This window comes from Ictidomys tridecemlineatus, chromosome 2 (assembly GCF_052094955.1).
Source record: "Ictidomys tridecemlineatus isolate mIctTri1 chromosome 2, mIctTri1.hap1, whole genome shotgun sequence".
NCBI classification, from domain to species: Eukaryota; Metazoa; Chordata; class Mammalia; order Rodentia; family Sciuridae; genus Ictidomys; species Ictidomys tridecemlineatus.
The window spans coordinates 184,204,214-184,226,358 of NC_135478.1; the positions used below are offsets into that span (position 1 = coordinate 184,204,214).

The following is a 22,145-nucleotide window of genomic DNA, read 5'->3' on the forward strand; positions in this document are numbered from 1 at the left end:
AGAGCATGAAACATACTAATTTCCTAAGTTTACTAATGACTGCTCCTGTACCCCTCTTGCTAGATCCTCATCTATGGAGTGTGAGCTGGCTCCCTCTCCTCAGCAGTGCCAATGCACTTGGCTTGGTCTTTCAAAGAATGAGAGTTGTTTCTCTGGGCAGCACCACCCTTGGTAGAGCCTCGTAAACGTCCATAGATATCATAAATAACTTCTCTTCTCTTCTAGGTCATAGCCCTTCTCCCACAAGAAAAGATGATTTTTGATTCTATTCTGCCCTCTTAGAGGTGTCTTCTTCTGCAGCAGGCTGCATATTCTCTATGTCTACATTCCACTCTGCCAGGAGGTAGCTGGAAGGAGAGTGAGGCTATCTCCCAGGAGGCTTTTCCTGCCTTGTCACAGATAGCCCTGTCCCACTATAGAGGTCCCAGCATCTGCTGGGCTACTCTCTCCACACTTTTTCAGGCCTAGTACAGTCACAAGTCCCTGATATTAGAAGTCTCATATGGATAGATCATCCCTTGTTAGCTTGCATTGACATTTCCTTCACGTCTGTGAACAGGCTTTTACTTTAAACTAACCTCAGTGCCCATTTGTGTGTGGCATGTGTTTCTTATTGGGACCTGGAATTATTTCCTTTCCTCCTTCTTTGGGGCTGGGGTTGTAGCTCAGTGGTAGAGCACTTGCCTAGCACACGTGAGGCACTGGGTTTGATCCTCAGCACCACGTAAAAATAAATAAAAATAAAGGGGTACTGTGTCCATCTACAATTAAAAAATATTAAAAGAAAAGAATCTTTTTTAAATTATAACAAGCGAGTATGCAGGAAGCCATATGAAAACACCTTCACTTTCCTTTCTAACAGGAAGATCTGCTTATGTATGCAAAATTCAGGTCTCAGCTGGTGAGACCTGAAGCACCTTGATATATATGGCCACTACTACTTCTATCAAGTATTATAGCAAAAATAAAGGCAAACCAAGTCACATTTATAGCCTGTTCTTAAAGCTAAATGTTATACTAGAAATGAAAATAGTTTTATGTAGAAAGTTGCTAGTAATTAACATTGGAAAATTTGAAGAAATGTTTGTAAGGTTATGCTAAAGGCAGCTATAGTAGTAATATCAATTGAAAATAAATATGGAATTGTGGTAATTGGAGTTACAAAGAAAAATAATTGATCATTCCCTTGATTCTGTCTAAAAAGTTCATGAAGTGTGGTACATTTCATCTGACATGGAACTCTATAAACAGAATATAATTTACTAAATGTCACCAATCACTGGAACAAGGGTTTGCTTCAGTGCATTGGAACAATTTAAATTGACAACACAATAAGAAAACAATTTACTTTTTCCTTGTTTGGTTTGATTCTGTGGATCATTCTAGGCACATTCATATCCACATACCTTAGCACAGGCTTATACCACACACATGAGACGCCTTAGCTGAGTTTTGGAAAAATTTGTTGGAAGGTGGACTGGTTGTTTGGTAAAACAATCTCTTGTATGAGAGAATGTCCATAAGATACATAAATTATTGAAGTAATTACACATGTGAAAACACAAGCTAATTGAAAATTATTGCTATATAATAGCATTAGCTGTTGCACTTTATCATGTTGTAAACAATATGTACATTTGCACACATTCATAATGTTATCAACAGTAGCATGTGGATTAAGCATATGGTTTTAGTTATGAACAGCACATTTGGGCTTCGCATGAAATATAAGATCTATTGAACAATCATGTTCTGTCATTTTAAATTATGATAATGTTAAAATTTGCAGATATTCTCAAATAACTATATTTACTTGGAGGACATTGTGCTAGAAACAAACATTGAACAATTTGAATACAAATAATAATTAAACAGGCAAAATATACATACAATTTATATTTTGGTTCATATTTATTATGATTTTATCAATCATTGATCAAGTTATTCAAAAATAAATTATCAATATTAAGGACTAATAAAATATTATTTTAGCACTTGAGACAAATTTGAGAACTAAAATTTTCCAATTTATAGCTATATCTTATAGTTCTAATTGTTTTTAAAGTTCACTGTTTTATTTCATTATTATCAAAAATTTCATACCTCTTTTTTGGCATTAAATTAATCAAAGTATCTATTTTTTTCATAGAAAATCATGTATACCAATTACATGATTATAAAGCTTAGCCACAAATTCAATAAACAATGGACAATGTAACATTAAATTTTATTAATACCACTATATCTAAATAACAATTTAAAATCAAGTTTAATTTAAAAAATTTGAACATAAAATAGAAAGCTACAATACCTTGATTATTTCTTTAGTTCCAATTAATTCAGGAAAAAGGTCAAATTCTACAAAATTAAAAACAAAGTCATTCATTTTTTATTAAACTCTTTCAGCCTTCTGTGGATGAAAAGGGTGAAATAAACAAGAAAAACTTATGTTAGCTTAAAAGTACAGAACCTTTCAAAATGAATACAAATTTCAAATTTCAGTTTTCAACATTACTGAACACTACACAATATAGTCCTACATGAACGTATATGTAACTGGATTCAAAACTTTGATCTTTCTCTTGAACTATTCCCTAAGACTTAGGGAAATACAGAAGGAAAGAGAGGACAATGAGATTGATATAAGTAAGTGCAAAGAAATTCAAAGAACTTTTCATCAGTGCAGCTACTTTTGTCTTTACCCGGGGCTGACAGAAGCAGTTGGGAAAATGCCAGGGATTTTCTGGAGAGTTGGCAGGATTTGTTTTCTTATTTGATTTCTTCTTCCTTTTAAGTTCTTCTGACTGATGGTCAAATAGTTCTTTTTCACTCCTCAATTTGTACTAATGCTTTTTTGTACACAGTGTGTTGTACCAGGTAAAATGGACAGTGTTTTCCAGCAGGTTCTAGCCTAGGCTGGCAGCAGGAAGCACTGAGCATAATGCTTCTAGTACCTTCTCTCCAGAAAACTCAGTACTATATATGCAAAGATATCAATAACTGGTTCCACTCAAAGTCTGTTTTTGCCAACCAACCAGAATCAACATATTCCTAACACATAGATCTCTCAGCTAAAAGAAGACCTGACAGCAAATGTTAGGAACAACTAAGAGCTAGTTCTCTCCCTCCAATAAGGAGTCTAGCCACATGGCCAAATTACCAGGATTCAGAGAAAATTTCTAAAGTTTTCATCTGAGCTGCCTGGGTTATTAGGAAGATAGTAGCCAGAGTAACTATGAGGGATTGAGGATTATCATAATGATGCTCTTTGCTCTGCATTCTCTCAATACTTATGTTCTGATTTATGTCTTTACCTGTCCTCAAAAGAAATGCATATTCTGCAGAAACTGCAAAGCAAAATTGAACTAACATTAAACATCTCTCATACCCAGACTTGTTTTCTAATATGGACGTTTCCTGAGTTTCTTTTTATCATAAAATTTCTAGATAGTAATTAAAATAAAGGTAAAATATAGTTCTATGCATGAATTATATTTAGGAAAGAATTCAAGTAAAATTGGCACTGTAAGTGCCCTAGATTTAGGTACGGTAAGTGTTCTTGACAATTTAGTTATTTTAATGTTACTTACCATGAATAACTTTCTGTGCTATAAAAGTGAAAATATTAGCTAGAGACAATAATTGTGTATTCAATTATAATTCTCATTTTTTGTTTGTTAAACTGACCAAGAAAGAGTTTGGAAACTTGCCCCTACAAAATCCTTTTCTCACCCTATATTTTTTATACTCTTCATTCTTTTTTATGGTTTTATTTGTGAGTTAGAGTTACACCTAATTAGTTGGGTTCATTTTGACATAATCATACATGCTCTGGATTTAATTTGCTCTATTTCAGTCCCTAGTGCCTCCTTTTTCCCTTTCCTCCTCCTCCATTCTCCTTCCTCTAGACTCTGTTGGTCTCCCTTCTATTTAATTTATCTAATTGGTTCATGATCTATATTCTCAGTGCTCCCAAACTGAAATGATTTCAATCGTCTCAAGTACTGTATCTTTGTAACCTGCAAGAAAATCAACAGATGTGAATTTAACAATTAGATGCAACTAAACTGTGACAGAAATAATCTTAGATATGATTTTCAAAAAGCTACAACTAAAGAAGTTCATGCATGGAAAGATGTCCGAATTCAGCACACAAGACATGCCTAATTTTATCAAAACTACTTCAACTTGAGACACTCTTTTCATGTACCTTTGAAATATTATAATGCTAGTAAGGACAAATCGGAATTAAATACTTGTTACTGATACATATATTATAGTCTTTTCTCTGTTTAACAGGCTGGAGAAAATAATCTCAATAATTTTCCATTCCTTTCAGCATGCACAGAATATTTGAAAATTTAAAAACATGGTCTGACTTCACCTGACTACATATTTTCAATGGGCAAAGGTAATTTTCTTCTTTCATTGTCAGGATCAGAATGAGGTATATTTAATTATCACACTGATGGTTAATTTCCTTTTCTTTCAATAGTCTCACTATGTATTGCATTTGACCCATTTTTATCCTTGTATTACAGCATTAGTATATGGATTTTGTTTCCTATGAATTAAAATGCAGGAGTTTAATCCACTCATATCCCCTAATGAGTCCCAATGACTTCTGCTATCATTGAGTTTGCTGATTACTTCAATTAAGGATTAAGAAAAAAAATTGGACCTTTTTAGGCTTTGGGACTTGTTATAGTTTTGATCTGGAATGTCTTGCAAAGTCTCCTGTATACAGAGGTGGAGCTTCTGGGCAATGATTAGATCTTGAGGGCTGACTTTATCAGGGGATGAATCCCTTGATAACTCGTAGGAAGTGGGTCACTGGAGGCCTGCCCTGGAAGGGTTATCTTCTTCCACTCTTTCTCTTCTGCCTTCTTGCTGCCATGAGCTGAGCAGCTCTCCTCCATCACATCCTTCTGCCATGATGTTGTGCATCACCTCAGGCCTCAAAGCAATGGAGCCAGCTGACTGTGAATTAGAACCTCTGAAACTGTGAACCAAAAGAAACCTTCTCATATCCTATAAGTTATTCTTGTCAGATATTTTGGTCACAGCAATGAAAAGCTGACCAACACAGGTCTGCATATTTAGGCATAAACAACCCTCTGAGACTCTCTTGGTTCCACAACACTCTCATGAGTGATCACCCACCCCAATGGCAGGTGACTTTGTAGTGATAAGTATAACCTAACTTGGAAGGATCTTCATTCTGGCTTCAAACTGGACTGAACATCATTTGAACATTCTACAATAGTGAGGCCTCCCAGGAACTCTTCAGTACTTCCACTCCAGATTCAGAAGTCTTTTGTTGAGCTTCAACAATGTTGAAATAAAATAAATTTGAAAGACTGAAGTGAAATCATAGTTCTGGATCTGAGAGTTCAAGACACTAGACCAGCCCTGACAATTGGTAGCAGGTCTCATGTTGGGCTTCTCCTTTCCCGTAGTTTTCTCACAAATGATAACTGATATTTCAGTAACCATGGTTCTGCCTCAGAATATCAAAAAGAGTTTAAAAATTATGCTGTTTTATAGAATATTTTCACTTTAGCAAAATAGACTCCCTGAAGGCAAAAAAAAAAAAAAAGTCTGAGAGTGAAGACCATCCATGTCTGTTTCTTTTTGTTATTGTTTTCAGTAAACACTTAAAATTCATATTTGGGCAATAACTGACCAAAAGCTGTTGAAATATTCAGAGTTTGTTTAGGGCACATATAATGCTACTTTCTTTTAAAAGTAGTTCACTAGGAAACATTAATATGACATGACACAAAAAAGCACAACTGACATATGTTGACAAGCAATGCTTATTTAATTATTTGTTGGTAAGCCAAGGTTCACAGGGAAAAAAAAAGTAAAAGCAATTCAGACTGCAATTGCTTCAAACTGTGATTTTAAATATCATTATATAATAACATCAGTAGCATATGATGGTGCAGGTAGAGTAAGGACAGATGTAGAGTGATTTAACAAGACAAGTGTATACAACTGAAAAACACACAGTAATGGGGAAAAACTGTTGGTTTTAATTTCATCATGCATTTAAATGGAACTCACATAGTTATCAAGGCTCCAGAACATCTATTTAAATAATGTCCTGTATAAGTAAATAATCTACATTCTACATGATAGAAGAGAAAGGAACACGATTATCTTAGTTACAAAGTGATATATCTATTTTGTGAATTACTCATTCATAAGTGTAATTTTCTAAAAAGTATTTCAAAAGAATGTACATATTTTCATAATATTAAAAAGGGATTGTTGAAAAATTTAGTTTCTGAACATGAATTTATACATTTATTTTAGAATAGTAATTTGAAATAATACTTACTGGGTGATTTTATGGTGATACTGTTGTACACAGTAACAAATGTAACATGTACAAACAACAAAGTAATTAAATCAACAATTTAAGTGTATGATTTGATGATATTAGTGAGTTAAATGCACAATTTTGAAAACTGAGTATTCCTTCAAAGTTACTGATTAAAATGTCTGAAATCTATGAAAGAATGAGGACTTATTATTTCCACTACTACTTTTTAACAAAAGCAATGAGCACTATAGATTTAGAAAGCAAACAAAAAATAACAGAATAATTCAATAAGATATAATATTACCAATCTAATGGAACATAATGATTAACAGAATACAACAATACTAATAAAAACTATAAAATAACCAGCACTCACAAGTTTCTATATTAGCCACATATATTATAAAATTGACTAATCTTGTAGACACCACATTTATTTTACCCAAATAGAAGGTAGTAGTGCTGTCAAGACTTTTTATGGGAGGTTAGGAGGAGAGATACCAGGTATTGAACTCAAGGGCACTTGACCACTGAGCCATATCCTCAGCCTTATTTTGTATTTTTATTTAGATACTGGGTCTCACTGAGTTGCTTAGCGCCTTGCTTTTGCTGAGGCTGGCTTTGAACTCTCAATCCTCCTGCCTCAAACTCCTGAGCCTCTGGGATTATAGGCGTGCACCACCGCACCAAGCTTGCTGCCGAGAATTCTACTGTTTATTGTGATGCCAACCGAAGAAACAGTATTTAAGGTAATCTAGTTTCATAGTGATTTGTAAATATCTGGATCGAGATGTTATTGCAGGCTTAAAAATCTGAAGGAATAAATTCTAAGAGAACTAATATAGTCTTTATTAAGAACAGAGAAATCCCAGACTTTGGGTAAAATGGAATAAACAATGAAGAATTTTTTTTGTAGGAGTCGTTAGCAAATAGTCTATGCAGGTTTGTAAGCCTGGGCTTGTAAGAGGCATTTCATTTCAAAACATCACATCAAATAATGTCATTTACTAAAACAAAATTACTGTAAAAAGTGCTTTAAGTGAAATCAGGCATCCATGGAGATCAAATGGTGGTCCAAGCTAGCATTTCATTATACCAATGTTCATTAGTGTCTCAATCCTTTGAATAAATAGAAATTAAGTTATAACATTTTTTATTTGTACAAAGTGAATAGACTTAGTAAAAAAAAATCACTCAGAAATTACTTCTATAGAAAATATACATTTGATCTATTTTTTCATATGCAATATGTTTTTCAAAAATAAAACAAAGAATAAAAAATATTCACACAGTTGAGAATTCTGGCATAGTGTCTAGAGTAAATAAGTGCAAACAGACTAAAGCAATTAATTTTTATAAATCTTGGGGGCAATTGTTTTATGTACAGAAACTAGAGCAGCATAATGAATCTAAGATAGTAAAATGAGGTGAATCCCTTCAATAGAATTCATAATAAAATGTGCAAATAAGTGTAGAAGAGATTTTCACATGCTATAGTTTAATCTATTCGTGTGTAGTATTGGCTAACATAATCAATGTTGTGATGTTAATGACATTGTTTTCTGGGTGGATCAACCTGGGGACTTTGGTATTGTTGCTATTCATTGTGGTGGCAATGTGATAAAGTATAGTCAGGTACTTTGAAACTCACCTTTTATAAGATTTAGAGCTAACCTTCCTTATAAAACTAACCTGATTTTGAAAACCAATGCAAAATAAAGACAATAGGAAAGATGGTTATGTGCAGGCCATGAGCAGGCCATAATAAATATTATATTGCCATCATGATTGTAGAAATAATCATTAGCTATCGATATCAACAAGAGATATGTTGGCTAGTTTTGTAGTCTGTGGTTTAGAAAAATACCAATTATAACATTTAATACCCTTGGATATATTTTCCAACTTGAAAACCCAAGAGTTAGAACAACTCTGACAACGTGACCTCTGATCATGTCCTTTATTTAAGCTCTTGTTGGATTATAGTCCCTGCTACAGCATTTAGGCAGCAAAGTTAAAGCAGTGCACATCAGTTTTCCTTCTGTACATAAAACTGAAATATGCTACCATTAGTATAATTTGTAACTATTCATTTACATAATAACCTGTAAACATTTTAATGAATAGCTTTATGATAGAGATGACCAGAGATATTTACACTTATGTATGCATATATATGAATGCATACATACGTATATACATATATACACACTTCAATTCTACTACATGAAAACTACTTACACTGAAAAAAGGAAAACTAATTATGTAAATTTTTAAACAGTCAAATTATGATAACCAGTGCTTGTTCAGTTATTGCATATGTTTTGAGATCAAAAGATTTTCCCATAATACTTAGAAAAGAGGCATGCAAATAAAACACAATCAGAAAAAATTTGTTTTGTTTTGGGGAAATAGTAGGAGCAAATCAACTAAGAGAAAAGCACCCCTCGACCAAATTATAAAACATAGATAAAAACATCTAAGATAAACCATTGAGGTGCTGTATTCAGATGTTTCAAATGCCTTACATGATCTTAGGATCATGCACATACTTACTACAAAGTACTTTGGGAGCTGAAAAAGGAAATGAACACTAATGAAACCAGTTCCTAATTATCCAAAATAAAAGTCTCAATATTCACATAGCAATTTGAATTTGATGATAATTACAAACATTATAAGTAGGCTTATTGTTTTTATTTTATAAATGGAAAAGTTCAATATTAAGAATCTATTTACTGAGTGTCTTGCACAAGATTTGCTGAATGATAAACAGTTTCATGTTTCAGAAAATTACCTGGTGATCCAAAAGAATATAAAGTTGGAAGAAAGCTCCAATGTATCAGTAATTAAAACAGCCCCGTTTTTATTTAGAAAATATAAAGGTATATCAGGGAAGCACTTACCAGCATCATTGTCGGGCATGTCGACTATCAGTTGGTCGCTGTATTTTCCATATAAGCCATTAGTGCATATGGCTACTATTTGAAGGACATAACTCATGTTGGGTAGTAAATTATTGAGAATAGCACCCTAAAAGAAAAATGTTAGTAAGTATCCAAGTGTGCTATTCTTAGATGACTTACAAACTAGATAGTTGTCCCAGAAAACTTTTTCTTATTTTTCAATGGAAAATATATTTTATCAACTTGAAGGAAATACTGCTATTAAGTTGACCTTGTGATATGTGTGAATTACGAAGATATTGGGAAGCCAGGTATTTAGGTTTTTAAATTTTAAGATTTAGATTAGAAAGCTTCATAAAATGAAATCAAATTCACAAATGAGAACCATAAACTAAAAATTAATATTTTGGAGAAAAACATGTAATATTTGCAAATAAGGAAAATGTGAAAAATACAATGAAAAATAATTCTCTTTATCCTGAATGAATATATATAATATATATATATATATATATAATATGTGCATATATAAACACACAAGCAATGAAATAACTTTACCTTATTCATATAATCATGAAATAAAAATATTTACTCATAAATTCCACAATTTTCCATGTCTGAGTATCTCTGGATTCCTGATAACTGAACTAAATTGTTAAATTCTCTCTACTTTGTCCATATGCTATTAAACAAGATAATAGTAACAACTGTGTGTAAATTCAGACTACCACAATTTGCAGTGCTCCAGTTGCCTGCATGTGGAGTCCAGTGTCCTTTGTCCTGCAGTGGCAGCTTCCTGATCACATACAGAGGAGGGTTTGTGAATCTGTCCCAATCTGTGGCCAACTCTTCCCTAGGAAAGCAAAACTTAATGCAGAGATGCTCAGGCACATAAGGAATTTGTACTTTTTCTTCTTCTTCTTTTTTTAAAATTATGTGCATGGTGGAGGTAGCAGGGTGGATCTTCTGGTAGAATTACATATTTTGATAGCTCCCTAAGTTCTGGCTCAATCAGCACTTCACATGTTACCTAGAAATGTGACGTAAAAAAAGGACTTTTGAGTCCCTGCTCCAATTTTCCTGTGCTGGGACAGTGTGATGGAGGAAATTATTCATGACATTTGGGGCACTGAGATTCTGATCCCAATTCTACCCGCAACTGTAAAGTCTCAGGGTGGGTATTTAGCAGTTCTCGAAGTCCTTTTACTTGTAGACAGAGCTTACACTAAATGGACTTCAGTCAGTAAGATTTCTGCACGAATGTAGCTGCACTCCTAAGGTTGTGTGCAAAGTCATGGTCTTCCTGTAATTCACTGTCATTTTGAGATAATTTAGTGTACTGCTGTTTCCCTGGGAGACCTCCACACAAAGTCAAAAGCAATCAAGGGTAACAACACACAAGCATCTGTAAGTGCTTACCTTGGAAATCAATCTATAATATCACACATGAAAACAATCAATCTTATAGTTACCAAATCTTGATAGCCATCTGTCAAAAATTCATGCTTGGTTTGGTCTTCTCCTTCTAACTGCTGGTACAGGACTGCAAACTTCTCAATCATGGTATCGTAAACAACTCGAGGTCTTTCCCATGTGACAAGAAGGCTGGTATAATTTTCTGGGTCAGCCTGCACATTTTCTGGTTCTGAACTACAAACTTCAGAGGAAAAAAAAATAAGTAATAGTTATTGATATAACAGTTGACTTCTAGGACTTTAATAAGTAAAACACATCCTGTGAAGGTTTTTGTTGTATATTACTTCAATATAAGGCATAAGGTAATGCTTTGGCATCATGAAACTTTTGCTTATGCTTAAAATTGTATCAGTAACTTTTTCATTATTGCAAAAAAATATCTGAGGAAGGCTGTTTTATGAAGAGAGGAAGCTTTAGCTTCCGGTTCTGGAGGCTGAAAGTCCAAAGAGAAAGACACAGGGTCTGTTGAGGGTCCCCTTGGCCATATCACGTCATGCAGGAATACATGTGTATCTTTGTGTCTGTGTTGTTCCCCTCACTGTTCTTATAAAGCACCAGGATTCAATCATGGGTCTCTAAGGCCAAATACAATCACTTCCCAAAGGCCCTACTTTCAAATACCATAATCACTCACCCTTTTAGTAAGACTCTAGGGATTGAACTCCTGCATGGGTTCAAAATAACTGAACCAGAGCAAAAATGCTCTTTCCTTCCCTGCTATCTCTCTCTGTTTGACTCTACCTTTCCATTCAGGAAAGGTCTTGACCAAATAATACCTCCTCTAAGATACACACTTTTATCTCTGCAAAAGCGATTCTCTGTCATCTCAACTGTCTGTTTCGTTTTACCATGATTATTGTTTTATTTGCACATGTTCATACTGCTTCTTTTCTGATGAACTTAGCTTAAGGTTAAGCAAATAATTCCCAGGAATTAGAAGACTTGTCTTTCTAAAATGCATTTATAATGCGACTGGAATAACATGGAGAAGAATTACAAAATTTCATCATACTTTGCTAATGAAGCAAAGTAATAAATGCAATCCCTTCACGGGTTAGACAGATTTACAAAACAGAGAAGAAGAAAGCTCTCTTAGGACGAAGATTAGTTAACAAGCTCACAACCAGTCTTTGTCATCAGATGATACCTGAAGTTATTAAGCCACAAGATGGGAGCATTCGGTTGACTTAGACCAACCAATCATCACGCATACCAAAGCTACAGGGTTTCAATAAAAAGATGCCCGCAACTGCATCTGAATGTGGTATTTTTTTAGTCTGCAGTTTGCCTCATGAACACAGGAGGGCACCCACAACTAACAATTGGCTATTTACATTGTAACATTTTATATGTAGTATTTAGTATTCCCAATTACAGCATATGTACTCTAAGGCTGCAATAGAATATGAATGATTCATAAAAATATGAATATATAATTTAAACAGACGGGTAACTATGAGTTAGGAAATTGATTTTTCACTGGATACCTTTAGACTATTTTGTTGAGGTTGTTTCAGAAGAGCTTAGAGAGAGATGTTCCTTTGGGAATAAGAGGACAATTCTTTTGTTGTCGAAAATATGAACTGAGACTAAGAAAATGTCTTCTGATTTAGATTTAGACAATGAGCATCATGTATGCTATCTTCTGACACTTCCATAAACGTCCACCAGATGGCAGAAGACCATCAAAATATGAATGTGAGCTATTCACATAAACTAGCACTGGGAACACAGGATTGCTTGACTCTTGCTTCTAATGAATGCCAAGTCCATTTTCAGGATGTGGAAAGTGATTCTACACAATATAAATTGTTGATTTTGCTCTCCTAAAATTTATCCCATTTTTTTAAAGAATGTGGGAATGATTTAAAGTGAATTATACTCTTCAAGATGAAACCAGTTTAAAAGTAATTAGTTTCATGCATGCACACAAAAACATAAACAAACTCTAAAGGAAAATACAAAAATATTAGTTATAAAATACCCAAAAGACTATTTCCCAAGCAGAAAAAACTACTTGGGCCGGAATGTCTATGTTTATCTTGCCTTAACAGCAGCAATCAAACAGTATGACTTCAAAGAGTGTGAACAGTATTAATAGAAAATAGGACTCCAAAAAGAAGTTTATTTTTTTGATAGCAGGTTTTTATTCCTTTACTTTCTTTATTGCAAATATTTAAGACTTTATTAGTTGTTAAAAATAATCCAAACTTGTATTTTAATTAGAGACTTATTTTAAAGGCATTCCTTTTTCCAGCAGTTTAGTAATGTATTATAAATCTGCATCTTCTTGTTTAGTTGATTAAACACAGAATTTTATGGGGGAAAGACTATATGTACTTTAGAAAGTGTTCAAGTTATAAAAGACCTCTTCTCTGTCTGTAGTCTATGATCTTTGCAAATGACTGCCCTTCTGCATGTTAGGACTAGATCTTTTAAATCACAGTCTGGTTCATCCCATGCCCTACTTGGCTTTCACACATCAAGCTGGGCAGTGATCATGGGAGAAGTGAGTCATATGCACCAAAATTTCCAGGTTTTACCTATATTTCCTATTGGAATCCACCTACTTATCTTTTTAAAGGGATACAGACTTTATATAATATATATATACATACATACATACATAGTCTGGATTGTAAAACAAAAGAAGGAATTTCCAGATCAATATGGAGATAGACATCCACAGAACAGAATAATAACAGAATATGCTTTCCTTGAGAGAGGGATGTTGGGAACTCTGCTTAGGTCTCACACCTTCTTCAGGACACATCTTGCATCCTGATTCCTTTCACTAGCTACATGTGATCTGGGTCACTAGCTACATGTGATCTAGGGAACACTGGTCAGGGAGGAGAGCCTGGTTCCTGTAGGGCTCTGATTGTGAGATAGTCTCTGGCACATCCCAGGGCCCGTGTAAAGTACAGAGTTCAAGGAAATACTTCAGAACCATACAAATGCACAGGACCCTACCCCAAAAGTCTCATTTATCAAGAAGTTATAAATGTCCTGGTTTAAGAACATTTTTAAATTATACTTTCTACTGCTGGGTTCCAGGCACTATTTATTTGGTGCCAAGAACTCTTGATATACAGATGCAGAAGGTGCTATCCTTCTCTTCAAGAAACTCAATCCTGTAATAGATTTCCAATCCTTAAAATTTAGTAAGTGCTAAGATGTAATGCGTGTCCTTAATTTCTAAATTCTCCATTGCATTCATAGGGGAATGCACAATAAACTTTTAAAAGAATTACTCTGTTACTTAGACAAAGTTAGGTTGTGTCTGTCAAAATCCTACTTGCTTTCCACTCAAGGTTGTAAAGCTTCCCCAACTTTTCGCTGTCATAAAGTGCTGTGGCTTATCATTTATCCTCTTATTACTTATATCAAAAAAAGAACACCTAGTACATAGGAATGTACGTGACTCGTGGAAAAAGTACCAAAAGATTAAAAGGCAAAGTACTGATGTCATGAGAAAAAGGAAAAAGTGAAGAGAAAAGAAAAAAGAAAGAAAGAGAGAGGAGAAATACAACTGCATGTCTTGGTAGTGAAGAGGCATATCTCTTTGTTTATCAAGAAGGCTGATACAGAGGGCAAGGGGATTCTGGGTTACATGTGCCTCCCTTGATCTCCTGCCTGCCTTGGAAGAAACACAGGAGAAGGTATAGTATGAGTTCCATGTATTATGATTAAAAATGTGGGTGGACAGGAAAAAACAGGGCAATGATTCTTGGGGAATGGCAGAGAAAAATGTCATAATTACTTGAGACTACTCTAGGTTCAGGTCACTTATTTCACATTAATATAATATTCTGTATAGTTTATTATATTTCGTGACAACAGTACTATATGAATGGACACTTGGAAATCTACCACATCCTTATTTGAAGTTTATGAGCCTTATTTAAAAAATATCCTTACAAGAACATTGACAATTACTATGAGAGAAGCTTAAGGATTATAGACCCAGAACATAAACACAAGGTTGAGATCTCTTGTCTGGGGGGTGGGGGGCAGGGGGAGGTGTTGGCTTTTAATAAAGCTAATGTCAACATTGATACAAATGTTAAATATATTAGAAAAGTTCTATCCCTGCTCTGAATGGTTACATCATTCCCTTTAGATAAAAGACAAAAAAAAAAATTCTTTCAAATTCTACTATTTCACAATCTTCTCCAGAGACACAGAGTAACTTCTTCAACAGCTCAATTTGTAACACATAATCTAAGGAACAAATAATCTTCATTTTACTTGTCTCATTATAATTATAGTGTTTATGGTACATGTGACCTTAACAACAGCTATTCACAACTGCTGACCTTCAAAAAGGTTCATCTACTAGTACACAATTCATCATGACCTTTTTTTCAGGAAATGGTACAAAAATTTCTCATAATTCACATGCTTACACTGCCAAGACATCCCCATCATGCTGTTATGCCTTGAAAAGCATTTTATATTTTGTCACTTAAAAAAATAGTTCACATTAACTATATTAAAGTGCTAGCAAACGAGATTTCAAGTACTCTATAATTTTGTTCGACAAATTATTTTAGAATGCCCTGAACATGAGAAATTTGAACAGCACTGCATAGTCGCTCTGATCTCTTGCCTCTTCATCCATGCCTCCACATGACAATAATACTAGTTCTCGGTCAGGTGCACATCAAATCCAAGGCATGGGGCTGCTTTGCAAACTCCAGCTCACTCAAGCCTCATGGCATCCCTATGAGGAGACCATCTTTAACTTTTGCACTTTATAAAAGGTAAAGCAACAGGCTTGGAGAGATTAAGTAACTTGACAATTTTTATACAACCAATAAGTTGTGGTGGTGGGGTTTGAAAGCCAACGTCGACAGGGCTTTAAAAGCCCAAGCTTTTTTTCCCACTACATTTCACCCTGCTTTTATAATGAGAGAATTAAGAGGGCAGCATGTAGAAATCTGTAGCTGCAGGGTGAGAGATAAAGTCCTTCACCTTCTTTTACACTTTTACCATGTTCACGGTACGTATTATTTAAAGGATGGCTTTAATAACTCCTTCTACACCAGATGGTTCTATTTAATTCCATGATGCCAAAAAATGCCTTGTTAATAACTGGTAGCTTTACATAAAAATGAAAAATCAGAGGCTCAAAATTCTAGTGAAATGTGTATTTATTCACAAATATTTATTGAGTGTCCTCTGTGAAAGCAAAAATGAACGAAGGGCTCATCTCTGACCTCACAGGGTGCACATACATGCACAGACCTCACATGGTTTTTCAACGATTTGCAACATATATTGCAAAATTCAATTTTAACAAAATATGTATATTAAGAGCAAGATTCTGACAATTTTCATGCTGGATCTTCTCTCTTGGTCAAAATGAGGATGTTAGATATTTATAATTGTAAAAAAATATAAATAATAACTTGAATGTCCAAAATTAAGGAACTGGTTTTATAAATTGTAACCATTCAGTGGGATAGCACATAAAAATTAAAATGCCAAATTAAAATAGATTTGTCACTACGTAAAATAAACAGACGTCAATACAGACAACAAATTCATTTCTCCCCCTTGTATTATTTTTCCCTTTCCCCTCACTTCCTCTTGTATGTAATTTTGTATAACCCTGAGGGTCTCCTTCCATTTCCATGCAATTTCCCTTCTCTCTCGCTTTCCCTCCCACCTCTCATCCCTGTTTAATGTTAATCTTCTTCTCATGCTCTTCGTCCCTACTCTGTTCTTAGTTATTCTCCTTATATCAAAGAAGACATTTGGCATTTGTTTTTTAGGGATTGGCTGGCTTCACTTAGCATAATCTGTTCTAATGCCATCCATTTCCCTCCAAATTCTATGATTTTTGTCATTTTTTAATGCAGAGTAATACTCCATTGTGTATAAATGCCACATTTTTTTAATCCATTCATCTATTGAAGGGAGGGGGTAGAGAGAGAAGAGGGGAGGGGAGGGGAGGGGGGATAGTAGAGGATAGGAAAGGCAACAGAATACAACAGACACTAGTATGGCAATATGTAAATCAATGGAAGTGTAACTGATGTGATTCTGCAATCTGTATACGGGGTAAAAATGGGAGTTCATAACCCACTTGAATCAAAGTGTAAAATATGATATGTCAAGAACTGTGTAATGTTTTGAACAACCAACAATAAAAAAAGTTTATTATATTATCATACTATTAAAAAATACAGACAACAAAAATCAGATATGTAATACAGTCCTGTTTTGTGAGATATAATGTAATTTTAATTTAAGAGAAAAATTTGGAAGATTATTCACCAATATCCTCATGGTGACTCTATATGAGTAGTGACATTAATAGGGAATTTTTATTTTCTAATGTTCACTTATCTATATTTTCTACCTTCACTTTATGTAATGAAAATTTTTCTCCAATTAAATATAGTAAAGATTACATCCTGAACATAAATTCTATCTTCAATTCTTATTATCAAACTCAGTTCTAAAAACAGAAGGTAGGTGGTGTATTCACTAATAAAAGGACCACCACAGGACTGTGCACAAAACAAGAAATAATAAATGTTTATTGAATGCAAATATTCACAGTTTGAAAAGCAAAACTTGTTCCAGTTTGTGAACAACAGCTCAAAAATTCTACAGATTCACAACTCCTCCTTTTCTACTGCAAATAAATAGTAGCTCACTTTTTATTGTGATTTAAGTAAATGCAGAATGTTTTGCAATGAAAATCTGCAAAACTTACTACATAATAACCTTGATATGATGAATGTTTATTATTGTTAAATACAATAATAATTTTAGCTGAATATTCAGTAATTTAAAATGAAGAAAGTGAATTACGAAACTATTTCTTTTTTCTCAGTCACTAGGAAACTACTTCTTAATTTTGTTATGGGATAGACAAGCTATGCCTTTAAAATTACAATTTTTTTCCCCTGGACCATCTTTAATTGTGAATATGAATTACAGCTGTACCATATTCTTTTGAAGGCTTTGAAACTTTTTAATTATTTAAAATGCACTCAACAAAGACCTTGGTTCTGAACTGTCTGGACATCTAAGGCCATTCATCCCTCCTGTGCTTGCTGTCACCAACTCATATACTCTTCATATCCCCAAAGGCTAATAAGAAAGTCTCTGCCAATTCTTTAATTCACCCATTTGCTCTTCCTTCATCTAGGGGTCTGAGAGGGATCTTACTACCAATCAAGTACTTTATCAGGTGCTACAGGAAATATTGAAATCTGTCAGGCAGAGATCCATCCAGAAACCTAGACTGGGAAATAAAGACTTCTGAAGCAAGGTAAGAAAAAATAGGAATGGGGTGGGCATATAACTGCCGGAAGGAGATGTGATGTTTCAGCAGAAAGGACAACTTTCAGCGATGGAGAATAGGGATGGCCTTGTGATGAGTGATGGCATATGAGTCAATTAATATTTGACAGTGGCTCACATCAAATAAAAATGATAGTTGATTGAATATTTACCTGCACAGCTAAGACACATCCAACTGACATAGCCTGAGTTTTCTAATAGGCAGATGTTACTGCAACCTCGAAAATCACATATTTTTATAAAGATGGAGCTTTAAGATAATAAATGAGCATATAACCTGTGTACCAGATTTCTTTAAAAGGCATTCTTTACAACTTCTGGACCCTCTTATGGTGGTATGTCTTGTTAAGTATACAGCCCTTTGATTGCTGAGCTCACTAGGATTGGAATGGGTAAGCAAGTTTTGAGGATTTAGGGTCAAGCTAATTCTTCAACCTTAAAACAACATGAAAACTGAAGTAGTATTTGGGTAGAAGCTGAGAATATGCAAGGAAGACTGACCAAAGAGCAAGGTCAGAAAGAGGTGAGGGCCAGTGCTCTGGGATTCAGCAACAGAGACTGCAGGAGAGATGGGTTTTCGTTACCTAATTTTAGAATAAGAACAGATGATGGTAAAGACATAAAATATTAATAAAAACTAGTATTTTTTGCTTATCCTAAAGATATATGATAAAAAAAATAACACTGTCTAAATAATGTTTTCCAAATTGTGTATAGATTTCTTGGTGAGATGCCTAAATCTTTAGTCACAATACAAACATGCCAAAATGCTTGCTTTGACAGCTTCCTGAGGACACTGGACAATTGCTGTTCTAGGAATAGGTACCCAGTTGAAACAGCCTATGAATGTACATTTTTATTATAAAATTTATTTTTTAAAAAGTTTGCATTTTGTGACTCACTTCAGTTTAAATGAGTGAGTATAGTTTGAATAGCTATGAGTAGTTAGCTCTACTATTTAATTATTGTGGAACCAAGTCACAGACAAACAGGTGATCAATCATTTATTTATTCTTCCTCTGACAGCCATAAGAGTGTTGCCACAGGGATAGGAAATTCTGTGACAACACACACGTGTGGCCTATGGAAATAAGATTGATTCCCACAAGCTCCACTCAAGGAAATTGCTTTCATCCTTTATAGGTCCCATCACAGATTTATGTAACTTGAAAGACCCAAGTAGTTTAGAAAGTGTTGCTCCTGTGTTTGACCCTAGGATTAACAAAGCACTCCAAAGCCAATACTATATGTTTTAAGATTTATGTCTTTCACGTCATCAGTTTTTACTATAAAATCAAGTATGCTGAAATTACACTCCTTTATAAGTATCAAGAAAGGTGGAGAAAGCTTTGGAAGACTTAAACATCAGGACACCCAGGTTCAAACACTGAATCTATCCCTTTCGATTTGTGTTATCTTGGGCAACCCACTTAACTTCAGCTTCCCAAACTGTAAAATGAGAAAAATGAGGCCCATGTCACTAAATGAATGACAAGAGGCTTAAATCAAATATTCTATGCTTCAATGCCTGGTAAATTCATATAATACATGATAGCTATTATGGTTTCTGCTATTATTATTTTAAGCTTTTAACATTTAACTGTGAAACAATGATGATCTACATTAACTCAGAACTACATATAAGTGTGCACATTAAGTAATGCAGAAAGAACCCATCAAGCATAATCTGATGTTTTTATTACATGGAAATGGATTCTTTTGGGCATGCACTGAATATTCAGTGAATGTGAGCTTTACTTAGCTGAGCAACGGAAGTAAAAAGATAAAAGATTTAGTTACTTATTGTTTCCTGGGGCTCAGAACTCAGTAGGGGAAGTAAACAAGCACTCAGGTAGATATCTGCCATTGTGGGGTGATTTGGATGATGTCTGGATGCACAGAATGTGGGAACACTTGGGCACACTGTACAAGGGCAACTGAGCATCGTTCACTTCATACTCTAAGGGCAGGGTGCATCCTCAAGTGTAAAGTCCTGTGCCTGGGCCAGAGCTGGACTTGGAGAGTGCACTTTTCTATCTGCAGGAAGACAGCTGGGGAGGGTAAACACTAAAACTAGAAAGCTCTAATCAGGACCTACCATGCATTAGCAGCTTGCATCTTATTCTAGAAGAAATGTGAAGCTACTGAAGTGTTTCAATCAAGTATAATTGAAAAAAGTATAGGAAAGAAAAGAAATATTATTTGTTCATTTTGTTATTTGGTCATTGCATTTTGGAAAAGAAGGAGGTCCAGTCTATTTTCTTTTTGTAACAATTGTCTGTTATTTACCCAAAAGGATATTATAGAATTTAGTATTGCTGGAAGAAATATAATTAAATTTCCTCACTTTAGGGCAATTTAATTTGAAATTTAATGTCACATTAAATGCAGCCATTCATCATTGTTGTCTTGATCTCTATTTATTTTTGTTAAAGGACAAATAATTCTTGCAAATACTGCATTAAAACATTACAAGTATACTGTTTTAATGCTCAATCTTCAAAAGAAGTCAATTATTAATTTCACATTATACATGGCAAAAAATACAGCATAGGGCTTAGATCAAAGAAGATGGTCTACTTGGAAAAACTTTAAGTCCCCAAAGCAAAGGCCTCTTCAACTATTTCTTTCATGAACGAATATAACCTCAATATAAATGAAAAGGACATGTCAGTAGATATATCTTATTGTGTCCTCTGGACATTTCTGAAGGTTTCTGACTGCTGTGTCAGCTTCAAAAGACACAAAGAACACTCTTGGGACTGCCCCTCCGTCCCCACCATCCCTGGCATTGACTCCATTGGCTGGGTCAGACCAAAGTAAACTTCCTTTCTCCAATAAAGGAAACTGGGTGGAAGACTTGTTTTTAATTCATTAATAATTCAGCACATTCATTTTCAACACCTGTTAGGTGCTAGGTTCTTCCTCAGAAGCTAGCAACACAGGGAATACTTTAAAACTCAAATCGTGTGTGAAGAGTCTGACTTCAAATGTGGTTCTGTGAAGGAGGTCCCCTGATTACTCCACGCACAAGGATCTCCCCAAGCTCTGAACACCCCTATCTCTTATTAACTTCTCTATTACAGCTCTTGCCCAGGAAGATTCTGTAAAGTGAATCTGGAGGGCTTCATGTGGCTCTGTCACTCATTTCTGTGTGCTTTGGAAATACTGCTCAGTTTTTTTTTTCATCTGTAGAATGGGATTATTCATATGGGGAATAATGAATTTTTCTGATTGCCATTTTGGAGATGTGGTAACTGGGATTTGGAGCTCAATATCTTACCCAATGTAATAAAGCTAATTAAAATATTTCCAAAACTCTAAAACCTGTATGTTGTTTATTATACTCAAATTACTATCCATACTGAATCTGTGAGGGTTGTAGAAAACTTCTATTTCAATACATACCGGCTTCAAGAATCTCTTCCTTTCCAGTGTATGAGGAAAACACCTGCCTAGAGAACTTGTACTGTTGTTCCCGAAAATTATTCTGTAAGTAGTCCATCAACATGACGTAACCAGACTGCTGCATGGTGAGAACTTCACAAAATACAGCCAACTAGAAAGAAGATCAGATAATTAAGTATACCTGCTTCAAAGGCATCAGTAAGCTGTTTAAAACAGATACTCTGTAATAAAGGAAATAACTCCTAGAAGAAAATAACTTCTGTATTTTTCTGTAGAAAATAACTCCTTTTAAACTGCTTCAAATGACTTCATTAATGTGACTTTCCAAGATTACCTGGCTTTCAGAGATGCTAACTGTATCTTTAAGAACAATCCATTCAACAGTGTCCGTGCAGGGAGGAGATGTCAAGGAGCCATTGTAAATATAATACTTGTCAGTTGAGTTTGGTAGAAGGTTCAGCAAAATGAATGGTTCTAAGGCAGCTTGCTTCCCTACAAAGCAATAATATACATCTCAGATGGAATCCCAACACTGGAACTTAGCTAGTTAAAGCTTCTAGGAAACAGAGACACCTGCTTGGCTATGCATATAATCAGAACTGAAATTTTAAGAACTGAAATTTAAGAACATTTGTGAGATAAATCTAGCATACTCTAAATTGCCTCAAATATATCACTGTAAAGTTTTTATGTCTTATCTT

At 34.5% G+C, this 22,145-nt stretch overlaps 1 protein-coding gene across 6 annotated transcripts in view; it reads right to left on the minus strand.

Annotated features, from left to right (window-relative positions):
- Ptprz1 (protein tyrosine phosphatase receptor type Z1) overlaps positions 1-22,145 on the minus strand; it is a 171,224-nt gene that overhangs the window by 48,132 nt on the left and 100,947 nt on the right. For all 6 annotated transcript variants that reach the window (XM_040291604.2, XM_040291602.2, XM_005333948.4 and 3 more), the window contains exons 7-11: positions 21,779-21,936; positions 21,445-21,595; positions 10,710-10,894; positions 9,238-9,364; positions 2,312-2,358 (exon numbers count right to left, since the gene is read on the minus strand). In XM_040291604.2, the coding sequence (XP_040147538.2) occupies positions 2,312-2,358; positions 9,238-9,364; positions 10,710-10,894; positions 21,445-21,595; positions 21,779-21,936 (668 nt within the window). The remainder of the gene's footprint in view (positions 1-2,311; positions 2,359-9,237; positions 9,365-10,709; positions 10,895-21,444; positions 21,596-21,778; positions 21,937-22,145) is intronic.